At 39.2% G+C, this 19150-nt stretch overlaps 1 protein-coding gene across 2 annotated transcripts in view; it reads right to left on the minus strand.

Annotated features, from left to right (window-relative positions):
• Rnf13 (ring finger protein 13) overlaps positions 1 to 19150 on the minus strand; it is a 94743-nt gene that overhangs the window by 36456 nt on the left and 39137 nt on the right. For both annotated transcript variants that reach the window (XM_052180482.1, XM_052180481.1), the window contains one exon: positions 2635 to 2722. In XM_052180482.1, the coding sequence (XP_052036442.1) occupies positions 2635 to 2722 (88 nt within the window). The remainder of the gene's footprint in view (positions 1 to 2634; positions 2723 to 19150) is intronic.

Genomic DNA, 19150 nt, shown 5'->3' on the forward strand with positions numbered 1-19150 from the left:
CTCAAGGTATTGCTCAGGGTGGCCTAAGAAAACACCCCCCCCCCAAACAATACAGGTGATTTTCATTGCCCTTAGTTGCCTCCCAGAGTTGATATAGTATCAAAAGATGCTATGCAAGCTGCCCAGAGGGAAGGGGAAAAGCAATCAACAATCTTCTTCAGCTATAATGCTTAGAAGCCACAACAACTACTGTCCAGGAAGGCATCCTCAATGGCACAACAATGACACAGACACATTCGACCAGGGAATAACAAACGGCTGTCTAATTGAGCTTAAAGGCTGCTCAATAGCATGGAATTCGTGCATGTACCTCAAACCTAGCCAACAACCCATGGTTGGTGAAGTCATGGACTCTAGTGAAGAACCTAAAACTGCCACTTTCCTAAAACAGTGTAATATCTAACTCATTCTAAATACTTATCCTTAAGCCCACAGGTAAGTGTAGCTCTCAGGCCTCATCAAAGGAGCTTCTTTTTGCAACAGATGGAAGCTACTATAGACATCCACAACTGGTCACAATACAGAGGAACAGTGTCAATGGAGTGCCCTGCCTCAACTGGAACATCTACAACACAACCTTCACTTAAGGTTCAAGGAAATCACGTAAGGAGGAGCAAAAAGATTCTAAGAGACAAGACCAGGATGCCTGCTGCAAGACAGTATCTTCTATACAAGACAGGAAAACTGTACCCAGGAAATCTCAACAATATGGTTGCCCAAACAAGACCTGCACAAAAACAACCAGTTAACATGTCAACATTGATGAGAAACATTTCACAAGGCTCCACTTCTACATGAAAAGCTACAGGCAATCAATGGCATCTAAGAGAGAAAGGTTGTCTCCAAGATGAGACCCGAATAGGTTATCAAATCCCACGTAGTCAGCCCTAACCACATGCACATACAGACAACACTAAACAAACTCAGCAGTGTGTAAAACAACAGCAATTAAAGGAGAAAAATCATGAATCTGAGAGAGTGGAACACAGAGATCTTAGAGAGATGAGAGAAGGGAAGAGAAATGATGTAACTATAGAACACAAACATAAAGTTCTCAAAAAAATGAATTAAAAACTCTGAGTTGTAGAAACTAAATTGAGTGAAGGATACAACTTAAAAAAAAAAAATCATTGAATCATGGCACTGAAGGCAAGGCCAGGCTGGTGCAGATCTCTGCAAGTTCACTGCGCTTGCTGCACAGTACCTATCTCAAAACAAAAACAAGTAAAACCACTGAAAAAGGATAGCTGGCTCATTAAAGTTGCCTCATTTCCCCCATTGGAAGCAATATTTGGAATAAGAAAATATTCTTATTTCAAATAAAAATTATGAGTGTATCCAAGTGATGTAAATGGCCACCCAATATAAGAAAGCATATGCGAGGCTGGGCATTACAGCATACGCTTTTAGTTGTGATACTCGCCCGGCAGAGGCAAGCAGATTTCTGGGAGTTCTAAGCCAACCTGGTCTACACAGTAAGTTCCAGGACAGCTAGGAACACATAGAGAAATCCTATCACAAAAACAAAAATTAAAATTAAAAAAAAGGAGGAGGAAGAGGAGAATGGGGAAAGAAGGGAGAAAGGATGGAAGGAGGGAGAGAGGGGGGAGGTAAGGAAGGAAGAAGCAAGCAAAAGAACATCCATCCACCCATCCACTCATCCACCCATCCACCCATCCACCCATCCATCCACCCATCCATACATCCATCTACCCATCTACCCATCCATACATACATCTACCCATCCACCCATCCATACATCCATCTACCCATCCACCCATCCATCCACCCATCCACCCATCCATCCACCCATCCACCAGAGAAATGGTTAAATGGATAAAATGTTTGCTCTGTTTATAAGGATCTGAGTTTGGTTATCTAAAGCTTTCATAAAAAGCCCTGTGATTTCTGTAGTAGAAGACAGACAGGAGGATTCCTAGGGCTTGGTCAGCAAAACCTCCCCAATCAGTACATTCCAGCTTCAGTGGGAACTCCACCCACCCCCAAAAAGGCTAGAGAGATGACTCTGTAGTCAAGAGCACTTATACATCTTAAACTTTAATGTATGTATCTAAATAAATTACAAAAATGAATGTACAGTATTCCTAACTACATTTTTATTCAGTGTGTGTGTGTGTGTGTGTGTGTGTGTGTGTATGTCTGTCTGTCTGTCTGTCCTCCGCATGCATGTGATAGGCAGAGGACAACTTTCAGGAATGGATTCTCATCCTTTTACTGTGCAGTGAAAGGAGCGTGAACTTGGTCATTAGACCTACCTCAATGCCTTTGCTCACTAAACCATCTTACAGGCCTTCCATGGCATTCTTAACAAGTAACTACATCACTATTTATAGTTTTTGGTTTCTTTTTAAAAGAATATATCTACAAATAAATAATAAACACATAAGCTAAAACAAACAAACAAAAAACAAAACAACAAAAAACCTTAACTGTTCAGAAAAAAGACAAGTCAATTCTACCTGGTTGGGAATTAAGATTACCACAAGAGCTAGGAATTATCTGATACTGAAAAAACATCACTATATAAACAGAAAATGAATGAAGAAATTCTGTTAACTTTCATTTCAAATGATCTGTCAATCAGGAGACAAGAGAAGTGATACCTGTACTTACTGTCGTTGGATCCCATGCTAATCAGGTCATCAGAGTCTACATTGTGAACTATGGCTGCTTTGTATCCTGCTCTCTGTGCATTTAAAACCTGCAGATAAGAAAACAGTTGTTATGATGGTCACAACAAGCCTAGAAGCATATCATGTGCACCTGTGGGAATAAAGCGCAGATGTTCTTGAAAGATGTCTATAGGAGAACACCTAGGAGTTCTTTGGATGCTTTCTCATTTCATTCAGAGCTTTAAGAGAATTCAAGCAAATAAAGGCCAGGGATGTGTCGCAAGTATTAAGAGGACTCAAAGGAATAAAGGAATCTATTGCTAAAACAGAAACTTGCCAGGACCACACTGAGCAATCACTAGGCCCCAGGCTTTCAATCCTTCTTAATACTTACTAGTGGTATACACTCAGGTGAATTACTTCCTCTGTAAATATGCATGTATATTTATTACATGTGTATATGCATGTTTCACTCACACAGACACACACACACACAAGAGAGAGAAAAGGGGGGTAAGGAGAGAGGGAGGGAGGGGAAGGAAGAGAGAGAGGGAGAGGGAGAAGTATCTGTGTGTGAGTACATCTGGAAAGCAGAAGTTAGTTGTCTTCTTTGATCACGGTTGCACTGGCTGGTTTTATGTGTCAACTTGACTCAGGTTAGAGTAGGGGAAGTGTCTCCATGAGATCCAGCTGTGGGGCATTTTCTCAATTAGTGATCAAGGGGGGAAGTCCCCTTGTGGGTGGTGCCATCCCTGGACTAGTAGTTCTGGGTTCTGTAAGAAAGCAAGCTGAGCAAGTCAGGGGAAGCAAGCCAGTAAGAAACATCCCTCCATGGCCTCTGCATCAGCTCCTGCTTCCTGACCTGCTTAAGTTCCGGTCCTGACTTCCTTTGGCGATGAGCAGCAGTGTGGAAGTGTAAGCTGAATAAACCCTTTCCTCCCCAGCTTGCATCTTAGTCATGATGTCAATCTTGGTCAATAGAAATCCTGACTAAGACAACACTCTATTTTATGTACTGAAGCAAGGTCTTTTTTTAAATCCAGAGCTCACAGATCTCACTAATATAGGTAGCCACCTTGCCCTGAGGATCTTCTGTCCAGTCCCCTCCCTTCTTGCCCTGAGTGAAGGGATTACAGAGAGGCTGCTACACTACCCAATACTTAATTTACATGGGTGCTTAAGATCAGTCTTCACTGTTGGGGACAGGGATTAATTTTCAAAGCCATCTGTCTATGCTGCTCTACTTTCTTTTTCAATCCTCAGTATCCTAAATGTCCTCATACATAGAAATAATATTTCTAAATGCTTAAAGCCAGATTTCACACATAGAAATGTGGCATATAAAAGCAACTTAGGATTCCAGCCCACAACTGTAGTGGAAGTCCCTGTTTCACCAGAGGCCACAGACAGAACTCCAGAAAAGCCCTACCCACAGACCGCCAACACTCCTTCAGTGCCCACTCAGCTTATCCCAAATGCTGCCCCCTCCCATCACCATGGTGATTCCAGAGGAAGTCTGTTGCTCTACCAGACTCAAGCCAGCAACCAAAACCCAGGTCAATGACTCCAGCAGAAGCCCCCAGCCCCTCCAGTCTATACTCAACCCCAGGCAGACTGCCTCCACATTCTCAGTGCCTACCATTCTGCTTACACTCTGCTCCTCCACTCCTTGTCTTGTCTTTCAACTCCTGTGGAAGACCCCCAGCTAGTGGACACCAGGACTCCAGTCCCCAACTCAGGCTGAAAAAGACCACCCCAGAAGTCCAGCCCCAATTTGGGTGAAGATCCTCTACTAAAGCACAGGCTACTCCAGCCAGAAGACCAGAGAGGAAACAGAAACCAAAGTAGGGAAAACAAAACAAACAAACAAAGCAGCCATCCAACAAAAACAAACCCAAAAATCAGCACCTAGCACCTAGACCTATAATTGCCCCAAACCCAGGTGCCTAGACAGCAGCATAAGAAGGTAACAGACGCCAGGCGGTGGTGGCGCACGCCTGTAATCCCAGAACTCTGGGAGGCAGAGGCAGGTGGATTTCTGAGTTCAAGGCCAGCCTGGTCTAAAGAGTGAGTTCCAGGACAGCCAGGGCTACACAGAGAAACCCTGTCTCAAAACAAAACAAAACAAAACAAAACAAAAATACAAAACAAAGAAAGAAAAGAAAAGGTAACAGACTATAGCCAGAGCAATATATTAACACAGATGAAAAGACCTTAAAACCAACTTTATGGAAATCACAGGGGTCCTTAAAGAGGAAACAAATAAATCCCTGAAAGAAATCTAGTTATAGATAAACCAAAAAATGGGAAAAATTAATAAATCCCTTAATTTATTATTATCCCCAAATTTCCCACCCCCAAAAAACAAAGAAGTTGAAAGAAATGAATAAAATGGTTCAAAACCTGAATATGGAAATAGAAGCAATAAAGAAAACACAAACTGAGGAAAATCTGGAAATGGAAAAACAAGTAAGCAAACAGGAATTGCAGGTGCAAGCATAACCGACAGACTATAAAAGATAAAAGAGAGACACATCAGTCAAAAAATATTAAATCTAAAAAAATCTTGACACAAAACATCCAAAAAACCTGAAACATTATGAAAAGAGCAAACCTAATAATAATAGGAATCAAGATGGAAAAGAATCCCAGCTCACTGGCCCAGAAAATATTTTCAACTAAATCATAGAAATTATTCCTAACCTAAAGAAGGAGAGGCCATAAAGATACAAAAGGCTCACAGAACACAAACAAATAAAGCCAGAAAAGAAAGACCCCTTGCCACATAAGAATCAAAGCTGTAAACATTCAGAAGGAGGAAAGAATGTCACAAGATACAGTGGGGTACAGGGAGAAGCAAGTAAAAATAAAGATCGACCTATTAGAATTAAACCTAAAGAGTCTAAAGACTTGGAGAGTCTAAAGACCAGAAGGGCCTGGAAAAATGTCTTGCAGATTCCAAGAGACCACAGAGGCCAGCCTAGACTACTATGCCCAGAAAAACTTACATCACCATAGATGGGGAAAACTAGATATCCTATGATAAAGTCAAATTTAAACAATATCTATCCACAAACCCACAGAAGGCATTATAAGGAGAACTCCACCCAAGGAGGTTAACTACATACAGGAAAACACAGGAAATAAATGATCCAGCACCAGCAAAACCAGAAGATGGGAAGCACGCGCGCGCGCACACACAGACACACACACACACTACCAACAACAACAATAAAATAATAGGAATTAACAAGCATTGCTTATGATGTCTATATGGATTCAATTCTCCAGTGAAAAGACACAGGCTAACAAAATGAATGCAAAAACAGAAACCATACTTCTGCTGCATATAAGAAACACATCTCAGCTTCAAAGACAGACATTATTTCAGAGTAAAAGGTTGGAAAAAGATTTTCCAAGCAAAGAAAATCAAGCAAGCTGGTGTAGTCACTCTACTATCTAACAAAATAGACTTCAAACCAAAATTAATCAAGAGACAGAGTAGGACATACTCAAAATCCACCAAGATCTTTCAGTTCTTAACATCTGTGCCCCAAACACAAGGGCACCCATGTTTATAAAGGGAACACTACTAAAGATTAAGTCATACATTGACCCTCACACATTGATGGTGGACTTAAATAGCCCACTCTCGCCAATGGACAGGCCATCCAGACAAAGACTAAACAGAGAAATGTTGGAGCTATGATAAACCCACAGAACATTTCACCCAAACACAAACAAATATACTTTCTTCTCAGTACCTTAAAGAACATTCTCCAAATTGACCACAAACTTGATCACAAAGCAAATCTCAACAGATACACGGAAACTGAAATAACCCCCTCATTCTATCAGACCACTATGGATCAAAACTGGATTTCAACAAAGAGAAAAAAACAGAGAGGTTATATACTCATGGAACAACTCTCTAGTGAATGACTACCAGGTCAAAGTAGAAATCAAGAAATTAAAGACTTCCTATCATCCAATGAAAATGAATGCACAACATACCCAAACTTGGCACAATGGAAGCAGTGGTAAGAGGGAAGTTCATAGCACTAAGTTCCTTCATAAAGAAATTGGAGGGATCTCATACTAGCAACTTATCAGCAAGCCTGAAAGCTCTAGAACAAAATGAAGCAAGCACCCAAGATGGGTAGATAGCAGGAAGTAAGAGGACAGAGGGCTGAAATCAATCAAATAAAAACAAAAAGAATAAAAAAAAATCAATGAAACAAAGAGTTGGTTGTTAGAGAAAATCAACAAGACAGACAAACCTTATACAAAGCAACTAAAACACAAAGAAAGAATATCCAAATTAAGAAAATCACAAATGAAAAGGGGAATGTAACAACACACAACAAGAAAATCCAAAGAATCATCAGGTCATATTTTAAAAACATGTACTCCACAAAATTGGAAAATCAAAAAAAATTTTTCTCAATAAACACTTACACCAAATTAAACCAAGATCAGATAAACAACTTAAATAGCCCCTACGAAAATAGAAGTCGTCATTAAAGTTCTCCTAAGAAAAACAACAGAAAGTCAAGCACCAGATAGTTTTAGCTCAGAAATTTACCAGACTTCCAGGAAAAGCTAATACCCATACTCCTGAAATTATTCCACAAAACAGAAACATAAGGAACATTGCCAAGTTAATTTCATGTGGCTACAGTCACTGATACCTAAACCACACGAAGATTCAGCAAAGAAAGATATTGCAAACCAATTTCCCTTATGAATTGATGGAAAAATTACTCAACAAAATACTTAAAAATCAAATCCAAGAACACATCAAAAGTATCACCTACCATGATCAAATAGGCTTTATCTCAGAGATGTAGGAATAGAACAACATATAAAAATCAGTCAGTGAAATCCACTATATAAAGAAACAAAAACCTCACATGAGGAGTAGAGGGAGAGACGAGATGTAATGTATAATAATAACATATGCATATATGTATATATATGCATATACATTGAACTTAGACCAACTGGTTCAACAGTGTTACATAAAATTCCTTTCATAAAAATTAGAAATAACCTGCAGGCAGAATTTATTTCTTCTAATTGTAGAGAGCTACTTAATTGTTTTGAAAGATTATAAAATAGAAACTGATGACCATGAGGAAGTAGCTAGTTGTGTGGCAAGTTTCCAATCTGAAGGACTTGAAAGTGTCCAACCATGCTATTAAGTAAATAAATAAAGCGTGAGAAGTATGATATATCTTTACACATATTTTCTAAATTTTAAATGTTTTAAACCAAATTATATTCAAATACTATAAACATTTTTATATATTAAATATTTAATGTCAAGAAACTCATGAAATATATCACTTTATAGTTGGTACCTTCTAAGCAGGCTAATTAATTTTTCAAAAAGAATTCCTAGATCTAATATTAGTTTTATTTTGGTTAGCAGTACTAAAGTGAAACTTGCTGAAATGTAAGAAATAATTCCCACACCAAGTTCCAAAGAGCTAAGGAAAGCCTAGGGTTGAGTTCTCAGGTATGAAAGCAACGTCTGATGATCCATTCTCTAAATCTGACAAACGAGCTAGCGAAGGAGGCTATGGATTCACGGCAAATCAGCTTCGCACAGCAAATTCTCTTTACATTATCTGTGATGTCTCTAAAACTACCACCAATGAAAACCAAAATAAATCCAATTAATTTTAATGATCTTATTTTTAAAAAAATGAGCCTGTGAGATATGAGTGTCTTAAATCAGGAATACTGACTACATTCATGCCCCCATCATCTATAAAATAGCCTGACTGAGTAGATTATCATTAATCAAATGTCACTGAATGAATTAAGCAAATAAAGTATTTGTTTTGATTAGGTCACATACTTGGCAAAATTGGGCAAGAAAGATTTTGTGAAGAACTAGTTAAAAGAAATAGAAAAGCATTCACTGACATAGAACCCTTAACAACTTTAACATTAGGAATAATGACAAAAAAATCTACTGGTTAACAAACCTAGCCTAAGCCGGGCGGTGGTGGTGCACACCTGTAATCCCAGCACTCTGGGAGGCAGAGGCAGGTGGATTTCTGAGTTCGAGGCCAGCCTGGTCTACAGAGTGAGTTCCAGGACAGCCAGGGATACACAGAGAAACCCTGTCTCAAAAAAAAAAAAAAAAAAAAAAAATCAAAAAAAAAAAATGATTCCCACCTAGCCTATTCTGTACTCATGCAAAGAAGAAGAGGTCAATAATTAAGAACATCCATTTATTGTTTTAATTTTAAGGTGGATTTTGTTAACACCTAAGTTTATTACTACCGTAACTGAGAAAGCCTCTTCCTCAGAGAAGCCGCGGCTGTGCAAGCATGGACATGTAGAGAGGAGTGCTTCAGCTCCCGCCCTCACCTGCATGGAGCTGTCAATCACTCACTCTATTATGACACAGGAAACTTTCTTCAGATATCAATAGCTATTTCTTAAAAATTATGTTACTGTTAGCTTTTCTGACACATCAATGACCAATTTAATTCTTCCCCCAAAAGCTAGCCAAGTACCCAAGAAGCATTGCTTTTCAATCAAAAAAAGCACCTTTTACCATAGACACAATTTAAGAGAAATAAACTTTGAATTCAATATCAAAAGACAATTCCTCCTGATATAAAGAGTTTTTAAAGATTACTTCTCTGAAAGCAAAGGCATAGCATGTACAAAGTCAACATGGAAACCACAATAAAGAGCAAATAAGGCACCGTATGCCATGCATGATAGAGATCAAAGATGGGTCAGAAGCACTGTTGTGCTTACCAACACCTCAGTCTTTCTTCCTAAGCAGACAAGAGGCTAAGGTGCTATCTTGCTTCTTAGGCTATCTCCAGCCTGCTCTATCTTCTGAACGTCTTAAATGTCCACACTAACTGTGAAGTGCACTCTGCCTCATGTTTTCTAGACATCATCTCCTCCCACACCAGCGGCCCTGCTTCAAGTACTTTCAGCACTCTATTTACATAAGTACTAATATCATATTAATTGTAAGCCACGCCACATGTTAATCTTTTGCATACATTTACCATCCCAACCACAAAACACGTTATCAAAGGCTCTTTAGGAGATCTCTACCTATAACATTTTCTGGTGAGAAGAGCCAAAGTATCATTTGTTTTTAAGATGCTTTCTCACTCCAAAATCATTTTTGAACTACACTCGTTCCTGGTGGTGCTAGGGTTGTGTATGGGAACATGAGTGTACGGTGTGCCACGGTGTACGTGTCAAAGTCTGAGGACATCTTTCAGGAGTAGTTCTCTTCCACCATTACATGGGTTAAGGGATTGAACTCAGGCTGCCAGGCTTACACAGCAAATAATATTACCAGCTGTGTTCATCTCTGTAGAGAGAACACCTTATAAGCATCATCTGTAAATAAAAAAGCCAATGGCCAATGAGCTGAGGTAGGAAATAGGAGGTGGGACACTGGCAGGAAGAAAGAGGATTCTGGGAAATAGTGACAGAATAAAAGGAGATGCAGAGAGAGGTTAGAGCAAGAATAGAGCTGGACACTGAGGGAGATGCTGGAGAAGATGCTGAGGAGATGCAAAACAAGTGGGCCAGGACTGAAGGAGAGGTAACTAGACAAGGGGTAGACATAGTATAGTTTGAATGTGTTAAATAAGTTACAAGCTAGTCAGGGAATTTAATAATAAATTGGGCATTTAATAATAAATAATTAGTCTAAGAGCCATCATTCTGAAAGCTGGGGCTGGAAAAGCAAAACTTATAATTCTTTTTTAGCACATCTCTCCAAACTCTCACTCTCAGGTTACTAACATATCAACATGAATGAGTGAATTAACAACAGCATACTAGGTATATGTGTAAGTAAAGCAGCCACTAAGTTTTTAAGACCTTATTAAGCAATTGAAGATAAATATTTATTTCACATATCTAGAATGCAACTGTTTTCACAAATAAAATGCAAAATTATATTACTATCAAAAGCTGTTTAAGCTAACAAAATGAAAGCTTCTAAAATAAAAATAAAATGTAAAGCCAATAAAATGGGAAAGAATTGTGTGCTTAAGTGTAAGCTCTGGGATGGATGGATGGATGGATGGATGGATGGATGGATGGATAGATAGATAGATAGACAGAAAAATGTTTTTTGTAAGTTTAACAATCCCCCCAAAAAAATTTTATTGATTTTTACAATAAAGTGAAGAGAAATCAAGCAACACATTAACATATGTACCAAAATGCTTTTGAAAACAAACAAGGAAAATACATTCACATTTAGAAACTATAAATCTCAAGTGTCAGTCAAATTAAATTACATTCTCAACTAAGCAGCAGCTGGTATTTTTAAGAACACATGAAACAAATAAAACCTAAATCATTTAGTAATTATGTGCATGGTTTTACATTCATAAAATGCAGCCTCAAACATATGGTGTCAGATGGAAGCAAAGAATGAAAAGATTCATGAATAAAAATCACAGTGAATAAAAACCTAAATCCAAACAGCCATCAAAAATAACAAATGCATGCAAAACCTAATGAACTATATTACTAATCTACCTTTTAAAGGACTGGTCAGAGCTATTAGTTTAAATTGCAGTGAATATACTGAATATTTTAAATCTAGTCAACAAATTAGATGCAACTGTATTATGCAGACCAGGTGGCATCTAACAAAGAGTTTCAAGGAAATAACTGTTATTATAAATAAGCAGTGTGTCAGAGATAGCACAACCTAATGATAATGTCATCAATGAGACAAGTTGCAAAAAAAAAAAAAATCTAGAAACAAAACAATAGTTTATCTTTTTCAGTTTGGATAAATTGGTAATAGTAACACTAAAATATAATATACCTTATAATAAGAAAAAAGTGACTATGTTCTCAAGATGAGCATGAGGAAAGGACTCATGGGCTGTAGAACTTGGGAAGCTATTAATAAGACATAGATATCTAAGCTCCAGAACAAAAAGGGCAAGAACAAAGGAACCTCTCCTTGCTAGACATTTGTATTCTTATCTCCAATGGTCCTACAACTAGATTTCTTTTCTACGTTTTAGAAGCGAGGCAAGACAGGCCTACAGGCTGTCACAAGTGGGCAGAGCTGATGTGGAACAGCATTTTATTAGTTTAGAGAGATGTTTAAGGCTGTGGTTTGGATCTAGAATATCCCAAGGACAGACGCATATTCTTAAATTCTCAGTCCTTAGCATGGAGCTATAAAAAGGTGGTGGAAACTTTAAGAGGAAGATCTTAACGGGCTGTTTTAGGTGAGTGTGAGCTTGCCTTTGGAGTACTGTGGAATGCTACTCTATTCCTTGTGCTCTTTTCCGTTCCCTGTTTAGCAAGCACATTTTCTGTCACCCAGAAGCAACAGAGCCAGGAATCATAGATAGAATCCTTGGAAAGTATGACTAAAAAGTGATTTTCTCTTCATGGGCTGCTTATCTCAGATAGGTACCTGAAAGTATCAATACAGGAAAGCTAAACAGCACAGTGGGATTTGCTGGTGGATCAAATCCAAAGCCAGCATCACTTACCAAGGCTGGAAAGGGAAACTGAAACTGACTTGGGTACATTACTATTAGGACCCTATAGGAAAACCAAAGCTTTGTTAAATAAACAAATGCCTAGAAGAAATTTATTAGAATACTGCAGTAAAGTAGAAACTTAAAAGAAAAAAAAATGTTACAGCATGAAATATTTATACAGCACATTTTGTGGAATTTGAATTAAATGTCTACAATAGAGAAACTTTGATTTAATCATTGGAAGATACGGAAGGTTTTTTCTTGCAGAGAAGGGAGCAGTAACAAGCCAGCAGCATGCTAAAGGGCAGTCGACCCAACGCAGAGAGACCACCTGACACAGAGAAAGCGCCCCAAAGGAGGGAACCTGAGCAGCAGAATCTCAAAACTAGCTAACCTGGCCTGACTCTGCTCATATTACAAGACATAGCTATTTGGGTTAAGTAACTTCCATAAAAACCAATGCCCATCTGAGAACGTTGTCCTGAAGAATTAACAAGTTAATATATGCAAAGCTCTTAAAACAGTACCTACACAGCTCCTGGCACATAGAAAACATTTTCTTGTGCTTAATGCACAGCAAATAGGTTTGTTTTTTTGAGGGAGGGCTGGTTTTTTGTTGTTGTTGTTTTTTGGTTTTTCAAGACAGGGTTACTCTGTGTAGCCCTGGCTATCCTGGAACTCACTCTGTAGACAAGACTGGCCTCGAACTCAGAAATCCGCCTGCTTCTGCCTCCCAAGTGCTGGGATTACAGGCGTGCGCCACCACTGCCCAACTCAATTTCTTATATTTTTAACAAGTGATAGGCAAAAAAGATCAAAAACAGGAGACTACCTCAGACAGGCAGTCCGGCTTAACAGTGAGTAATGTAAGGATCGGGGACAGGTAGGTTGAGCAAAGACCCACGCTGTCACCTCAGCAGTGTGAGGATTTCCTCTTAGGGTCCCTGACTCAAGTCAAATCAGGATTGGTAATTACAGGATCAACCAGTATAAAGGAAAGTTGGAATTAAGGAAAACAGAGAATCAGAAGGAAGTAAGACCAAAAGAAAAAAAAAAAAAATGACTGCAGAGGCTCCTCGGGAATAGCTGTAGTTCCACTGGGGGTTTTAATGATTTGTTTTAACATTGTGAGTTTGGGGATTTGAGGGTTGTTTATTATTATTGCTGTTGTTGTTGTTGTTGTGATTTTAGTGGCTTTGAAGTCTCTATCTTCAAAGGATGGCTAAGAACTCTAAATGAGATCACAGTGGTTCCTGAGAGGCACCTGAAAACATTACAATTGATAAGTAAGATTTTAGACCACAGGAATGCAGGAAGGTAAAGGGCCTTTAATATAAACAACGTTAACAGTTTGAAACTCTCAGGAAATGTCCAGGAAATGGAAAGAAGGACTAACCAAGGTCTCATACATTTAAGCCTTAAGTTTTAGATCACTGCTATTTTAACATAAGGCAATATTACTTTTATATGCCGTGCTTTTCTGTTGGATCACAGTCCAGCAAAGTAATATAGAGCATAGTAGATCTGGAGTTGTGAATACCAAGCTGTGAATTAATAGAGGCTATGCTGGTTTCAGTTTGAATTTTTAAACAAAAGTTTGAATTTATAAACAAAGTTAAATAGTGCACAGCAGAATGCTATGCAAAGAAACTACTTCAGAATCTGCATGGCATTCCCGTAGATCTTTAGCCTAACATAAAATAGACATGCTTAAAACAGAACTTCATGAGCCCATATAGATAATCCATCCCAGATATACCCAGGGAAAAAGTATAAACTGACCAGTTTCCAGAACTCATGGAAGTCTGGAGAAGTTCATGTTCTGACCAGAAAGAAAAACCTTCTTTGAATAAAACATTCAAAGGACACACTAGGAAGAACATACCTCTATCAACAGAAAACAGTAATTAAAGGTAATTAAGAATAAAGGTTACCACTGATTAATAAATTTAAATTCTGAAAGGACCAAGCTCACCTACAAATAACCAATCAAAACAAATTACATGTTGTTTTTTAAAGCAAGAAAACCTTTACATAAAGCATAACAAAATCACTTGACACAAAGTAGAAAATAGCCGGACAGTGGTGGCGCACGCCTGTAATCCCAGCACTCTGGGAGGCAGAGGCAGGTGGATTTCTGAGTTCGAGGACAGTCTGGTCTACAGAGTGAGTTCCAGGACAGCCAGGGCTACACAGAGAAACCCTGTCTCTAAAAAAACAAATCCAAAATAAATAAATAAATAAATAAATAAATAAATAAATAAATAAATAAATAAAACCAAAGAAGTAGAAAATAGAACCTGGAGAAAAGTTAGCCAATGAAAACAACTTCAAGTGGCATGGATACAATTAGCAAGGAAATATCTACAAACATATTCCCTTAGGACTCAGGCTCCAGTGCAGACCCAGGGCCCAGCTCTTCCTCCACCTCTTCAGCCACTCCCCCCACTCCACCTCCATTCAGTTATGGCTCACTAAGCAAAAGGCTCAGAGATAAACCACTAACTGAAACTAAAAGGCATGTAAGAGCAGTGGTGGCACATGCCTTTAATCCCAGCACTTGGGAGGCCTAGGCAGGCGAATTTCTGAGTTCAAGGCCAGCCTGGTCTACAGAGTGAGTTCTAGGATAACCAGGGTTATACAGAGAAACCCTGCTTCAGAAACAAAACAAAACAAAAAAAGGCATGTAAGAGTGAATTTCAGGTCTTGAAGATAAGCAGAAGAAATGGATGGCTTGATCAAAGTAAGCATTAATCTAAAATGCCAAACAAAGGTCCAGCACAGTGTCACATGCCTTTATCGCAGCACTCTGAGGCCGAGGCCAAGGCAGGCACAGCTCTAAGCTTGAACCTGGTCTACTGTAACCTCAGGTTCTGCTTGCCACCCATGCCTAAGTTACCAGAAATAACGAGTTTGAGACTGAATTATATAGGAATAAATGCCTAGACCAAAAGCTTTAAATTGTTCCCCTGGCTTGGAGTATTATGAATGTGACACTTTAGATTTCATAAAAAAGGAGTAGTTCTGATTATTTGTATATTTCAATTCTAGGAGAATATCTAGCACATAGCTGCTTAAATTGCAACAAAGATATTTATCCAGCCTGGGCGGCAACACCACATCTCCAGGTCCTGCAAGAGGCAAGAGGCAAGAGGGGCTTCCAGGCGGCCAGCGGGGAGAAGTCGGTATGCTCCCGTGAATCCAGTGGGCCCCAGCAGGAGCCTTCAGGTGCCTGCTTTGGGATCTAAACAGCCTGAGCCACAGCACTCAGTCTCCAGAAAGTGCAGGAGACCTGGTGTGCACCCAGAGGCAGTCTGGGAGCTCACAGCACAGCTCACTGCTGTGGCAAGGAGCTTAGGTTCCAGTCCTGAGGCCTCTGGCAGGAGCACTCAGATCTTTCCCCTTCCGGATCCAGATCAGCCTGGGCGGCAACACCACATCTCCAGGTCCTGCAAGAGGCAAGAGGGGCTTCCGGGCGGCCAGCGGGGAGAAGTCGGTGTGCTCCAGTGAATCCAGTGGGCCCCAGCTGGAGCCTTCAGGTGTCTGCTTCGGGATCGAACAGCCTGGGCAACAGCACCCTGACTCCAGGCAGTGCAGGAGGTAAGCTGTGCACCAGAGGCCACCTGGGAAGGGGCAGCTTGCACTGGTGAGTCCAGCATTGACAAGACCAACTAACACCAGTGAGAACTAGATGGCAAAAGGCAAACGCAGGAACATCACTAACAGAAATCAAGGCAATATGGCAACATCTGAACACAATTCTCCTTTACCAACATGTCCTGGATACCCCATCACACCAGTAAAACAAGATTTGGATTTAAAATCACTGGTCATGATGCTGGTACAGGAACACATGAAGGACATACTTAAAGAAATTCAGGAGAAAATGGATCAAAAGTTAGAAGCCCTTGCAAGGGATACACAAAAATCATTGAAAGAAATCCAGGAGAATACAAAAGCCAATAAGGAGGAAACACAAAAAACACTTAAAGAAATACAGGAGAACTTTGGTCAACAGGCTGAGGTCATGAAAGAGGAAAAACAAAAATCTCTTAAAGAATTACAGGAAAGCACAAACAAGCAAGTGAAGGAGCTAAGCAAAACAATCCAGGATCTAAAATCAGAAGTAGAAACAACTAAGAAAACTCAAAGGGAGACAACTTTGGAGATAGAAAGCCTTGGGAAGAAATCAGTGGACATAGATGCAAATATCAACAACAGAATACAAGAGATAGAAGAAAGAATCTCAGATGCTGAAGATACCATAGAAACCACGGACTCAACAGTTAAAGAAAATGCAAAAAGCAAAAAGCTTGTAACCCAAAATATCCAGGAAATCCAAGACACAATGAGAAGACCAAACCTAAGGATTATAGGCATAGATGAGAGTGAAGATTTATAACTTAAAGGGCCAGCAAATATCTTCAATAAAATTATGGAAGAAAACTTCCCTAACCTAAAGAGAGAGATGCCCATGAATATACAAGAAGCCTACAGAACTCCAAACAGACTGGACCAGAACAGAAATACTTCCCATCACATAATAATCAAAACATCAAATGTACTAAACAAAGAAAGAATATTAAAGGCAGTAAGAGAAAAAGGTCAAGTAACATATAAAGAAAGACCTATCAGAATCACAGCAGACTTTTCACCTGAGACTATGAAGGCTAGAAGATCTTGGGCTGATCTCATGCAGACTCTAAGAGAGCACAAATGCCAAACAAAACTACTATATCCAGCAAAACTCTCAATCACCGTAGATGGAGAAACTAAGATATTCCATGACAAAACCAATTTTACCCAATATCTATCCACAAACCCAGCCCTACAAAGGATAACAGGAGGAAAACACCAATACAAGGAGGGAAACTTCACCCTGGAAAAAGCAAGAGAGTAACCTTTCATCAAACCCAAAAGAAGTTAACCAATCAAATTTAAAAAATAACGTCAAAAATGACAGGAAGTAACAATCACTATTCCTTAATATCTCTTAACATCAATGGACTCAATGCCCCAATAAAAAGACATAGACTAACTGACTGGATACGAAAACAGGACCCTACATTTTGCTGCTTACAGGAAACACACCTCAGGGTCAAAGACAAACACTACCTTAGAGTAAAAGGCTGGAAGACAATTTTACAAGCAAATGATCTCAGGAAACAAGCTGGAGTAGCCATTTTAATATCAGATAAAATTGACTTTCAACCCAAAGTCATCAAAAGAGACTCTGAGAGACACTTCTTGCTGGTCAAAGGAAAAATACAACAAGAAGAACTCTCAATCCTGAACATCTATGCTCCAAATGCAAGGGCACCCTCTTTCGTAAAAGAAACTTTATTAAAGCTCAAAGCACATTGCACCTAACACAATAATTGTGGGTGACTTCAACACTGCACTTTCCTCAATGGACCGATCAGGAAAACAGAAACTAAACAGGGACACAATGAGACTAATTGAAGCTTTGGACCAATTAGATTTAACAGATATATATAGAACATTCTATCCTAAAGCAAAAGAATATACCTTTTTCTCAGCACCTCATGGTACCTTCTCCAAAATCGACCATATAATTGGTCACAAGACAGACCTCAACAAATATAAGAAGATTCAACTAATCCCATGCCTCCTATCTGATCACTATGGAGTATAAGTGGTCTTCAATAGCAACAGAAACAACAGAAAACCCACATACCCTTGAGGACATCGGTACAGGGAGAAAGTTTCTGAACAGAACACCAATAGCGTATGCTCTAAGATCAAGAATTGACAAATGGGGCCTCATAAAATTACAAAGTTTCTGTAAGGCAAAGGACACCATTAAGAGGACAAATCGGCAACCAACAAATTGGGAAAGGATCTTCACCAATCCTACATCAGATAGAGGGCTAATATCCAGTATATATAAAGAACTCAAGAAGTTAGACTCCAGAAAACCAAACAACCCTATTAAAAAATGGGGTACAGAGTTAAACAAAGAATTCTCACCCGAAGAACTTCGGATGGCGGAGAAGCATCTTAAAAAATGCTCAACTTCATTAGTCATTAGGGAAATGCAAATCAAAACAACCCTGAGATTTCACCTTACACCAGTCAGAATGGCTAAGATTAAAAATTCAGGAGACAGCAGGTGTTGGAGAGGGTGTGGAGAAAGAGGAACACTCCTCCACTGCTGGTGGGGTTGCAAATTGTTACAACCACTCTGGAAATCAGTCTGGCGGTTCCTCAGAAAACTGGGCACTTCACTTCCAGAAGATCCTGCTATACCACTCCTGGGCATATACCCAGAGGATTCCCCACCATGTAATAAGGATACATGCTCTACTATGTTCATAGCAGCCCTATTTATAATTGCCAGATGCTGGAAAGAACCCAGGTATCCCTCAACAGAAGAGTGGATGCAAAAAATGTGGTATATATACACAATGGAGTACTATTCAGCCATTAGAAACAATGAATTCATGAAATTCTTAGGCAAATGGATGGAGCTAGAGAACATCATACTAAGTGAGGTAACCCAGACTCAAAAGGTGAATCATGGTATGCACTAACTAATAAGTGGATATTAACCTAGAAAACTGGAATACCCAAAACATAATCCACACATCAAATGAGGTACAAGAAGAAAGGAGGAGTGGCCCCTTGTTCTGGAAAGACTCAGTGAAGCAGTATTCGGCAAAACCAGAACAGGGAAGTGGGAAGGGGTGGGTGGGAGGACAGGGGGAGAGAAGGGGGCTTACGGGACTTTCGGGGAGTGGGGGGCTAGAAAAGGGGAAATCATTTGAAATGTAAATAAAAAATATATCGAATAAAAAAAGATTATTATTATATAAAAAAAAGATATTTATCCAACTCTTACCCTACAAAATGCATATCAGGAAAATAAACTTTACTTTTATGTGTGGCTTTATTCTCCCGGATCCATAAAAGTTTTCTTCAGTCATTAGACAAAACTATTCCTCATGCAATATTGAATTTTCCAAGTGTAGTCAAGTA

The sequence above is a fragment of the Apodemus sylvaticus genome, chromosome 4 (assembly GCF_947179515.1).
Source record: "Apodemus sylvaticus chromosome 4, mApoSyl1.1, whole genome shotgun sequence".
NCBI lineage: Eukaryota > Metazoa > Chordata > Mammalia > Rodentia > Muridae > Apodemus > Apodemus sylvaticus.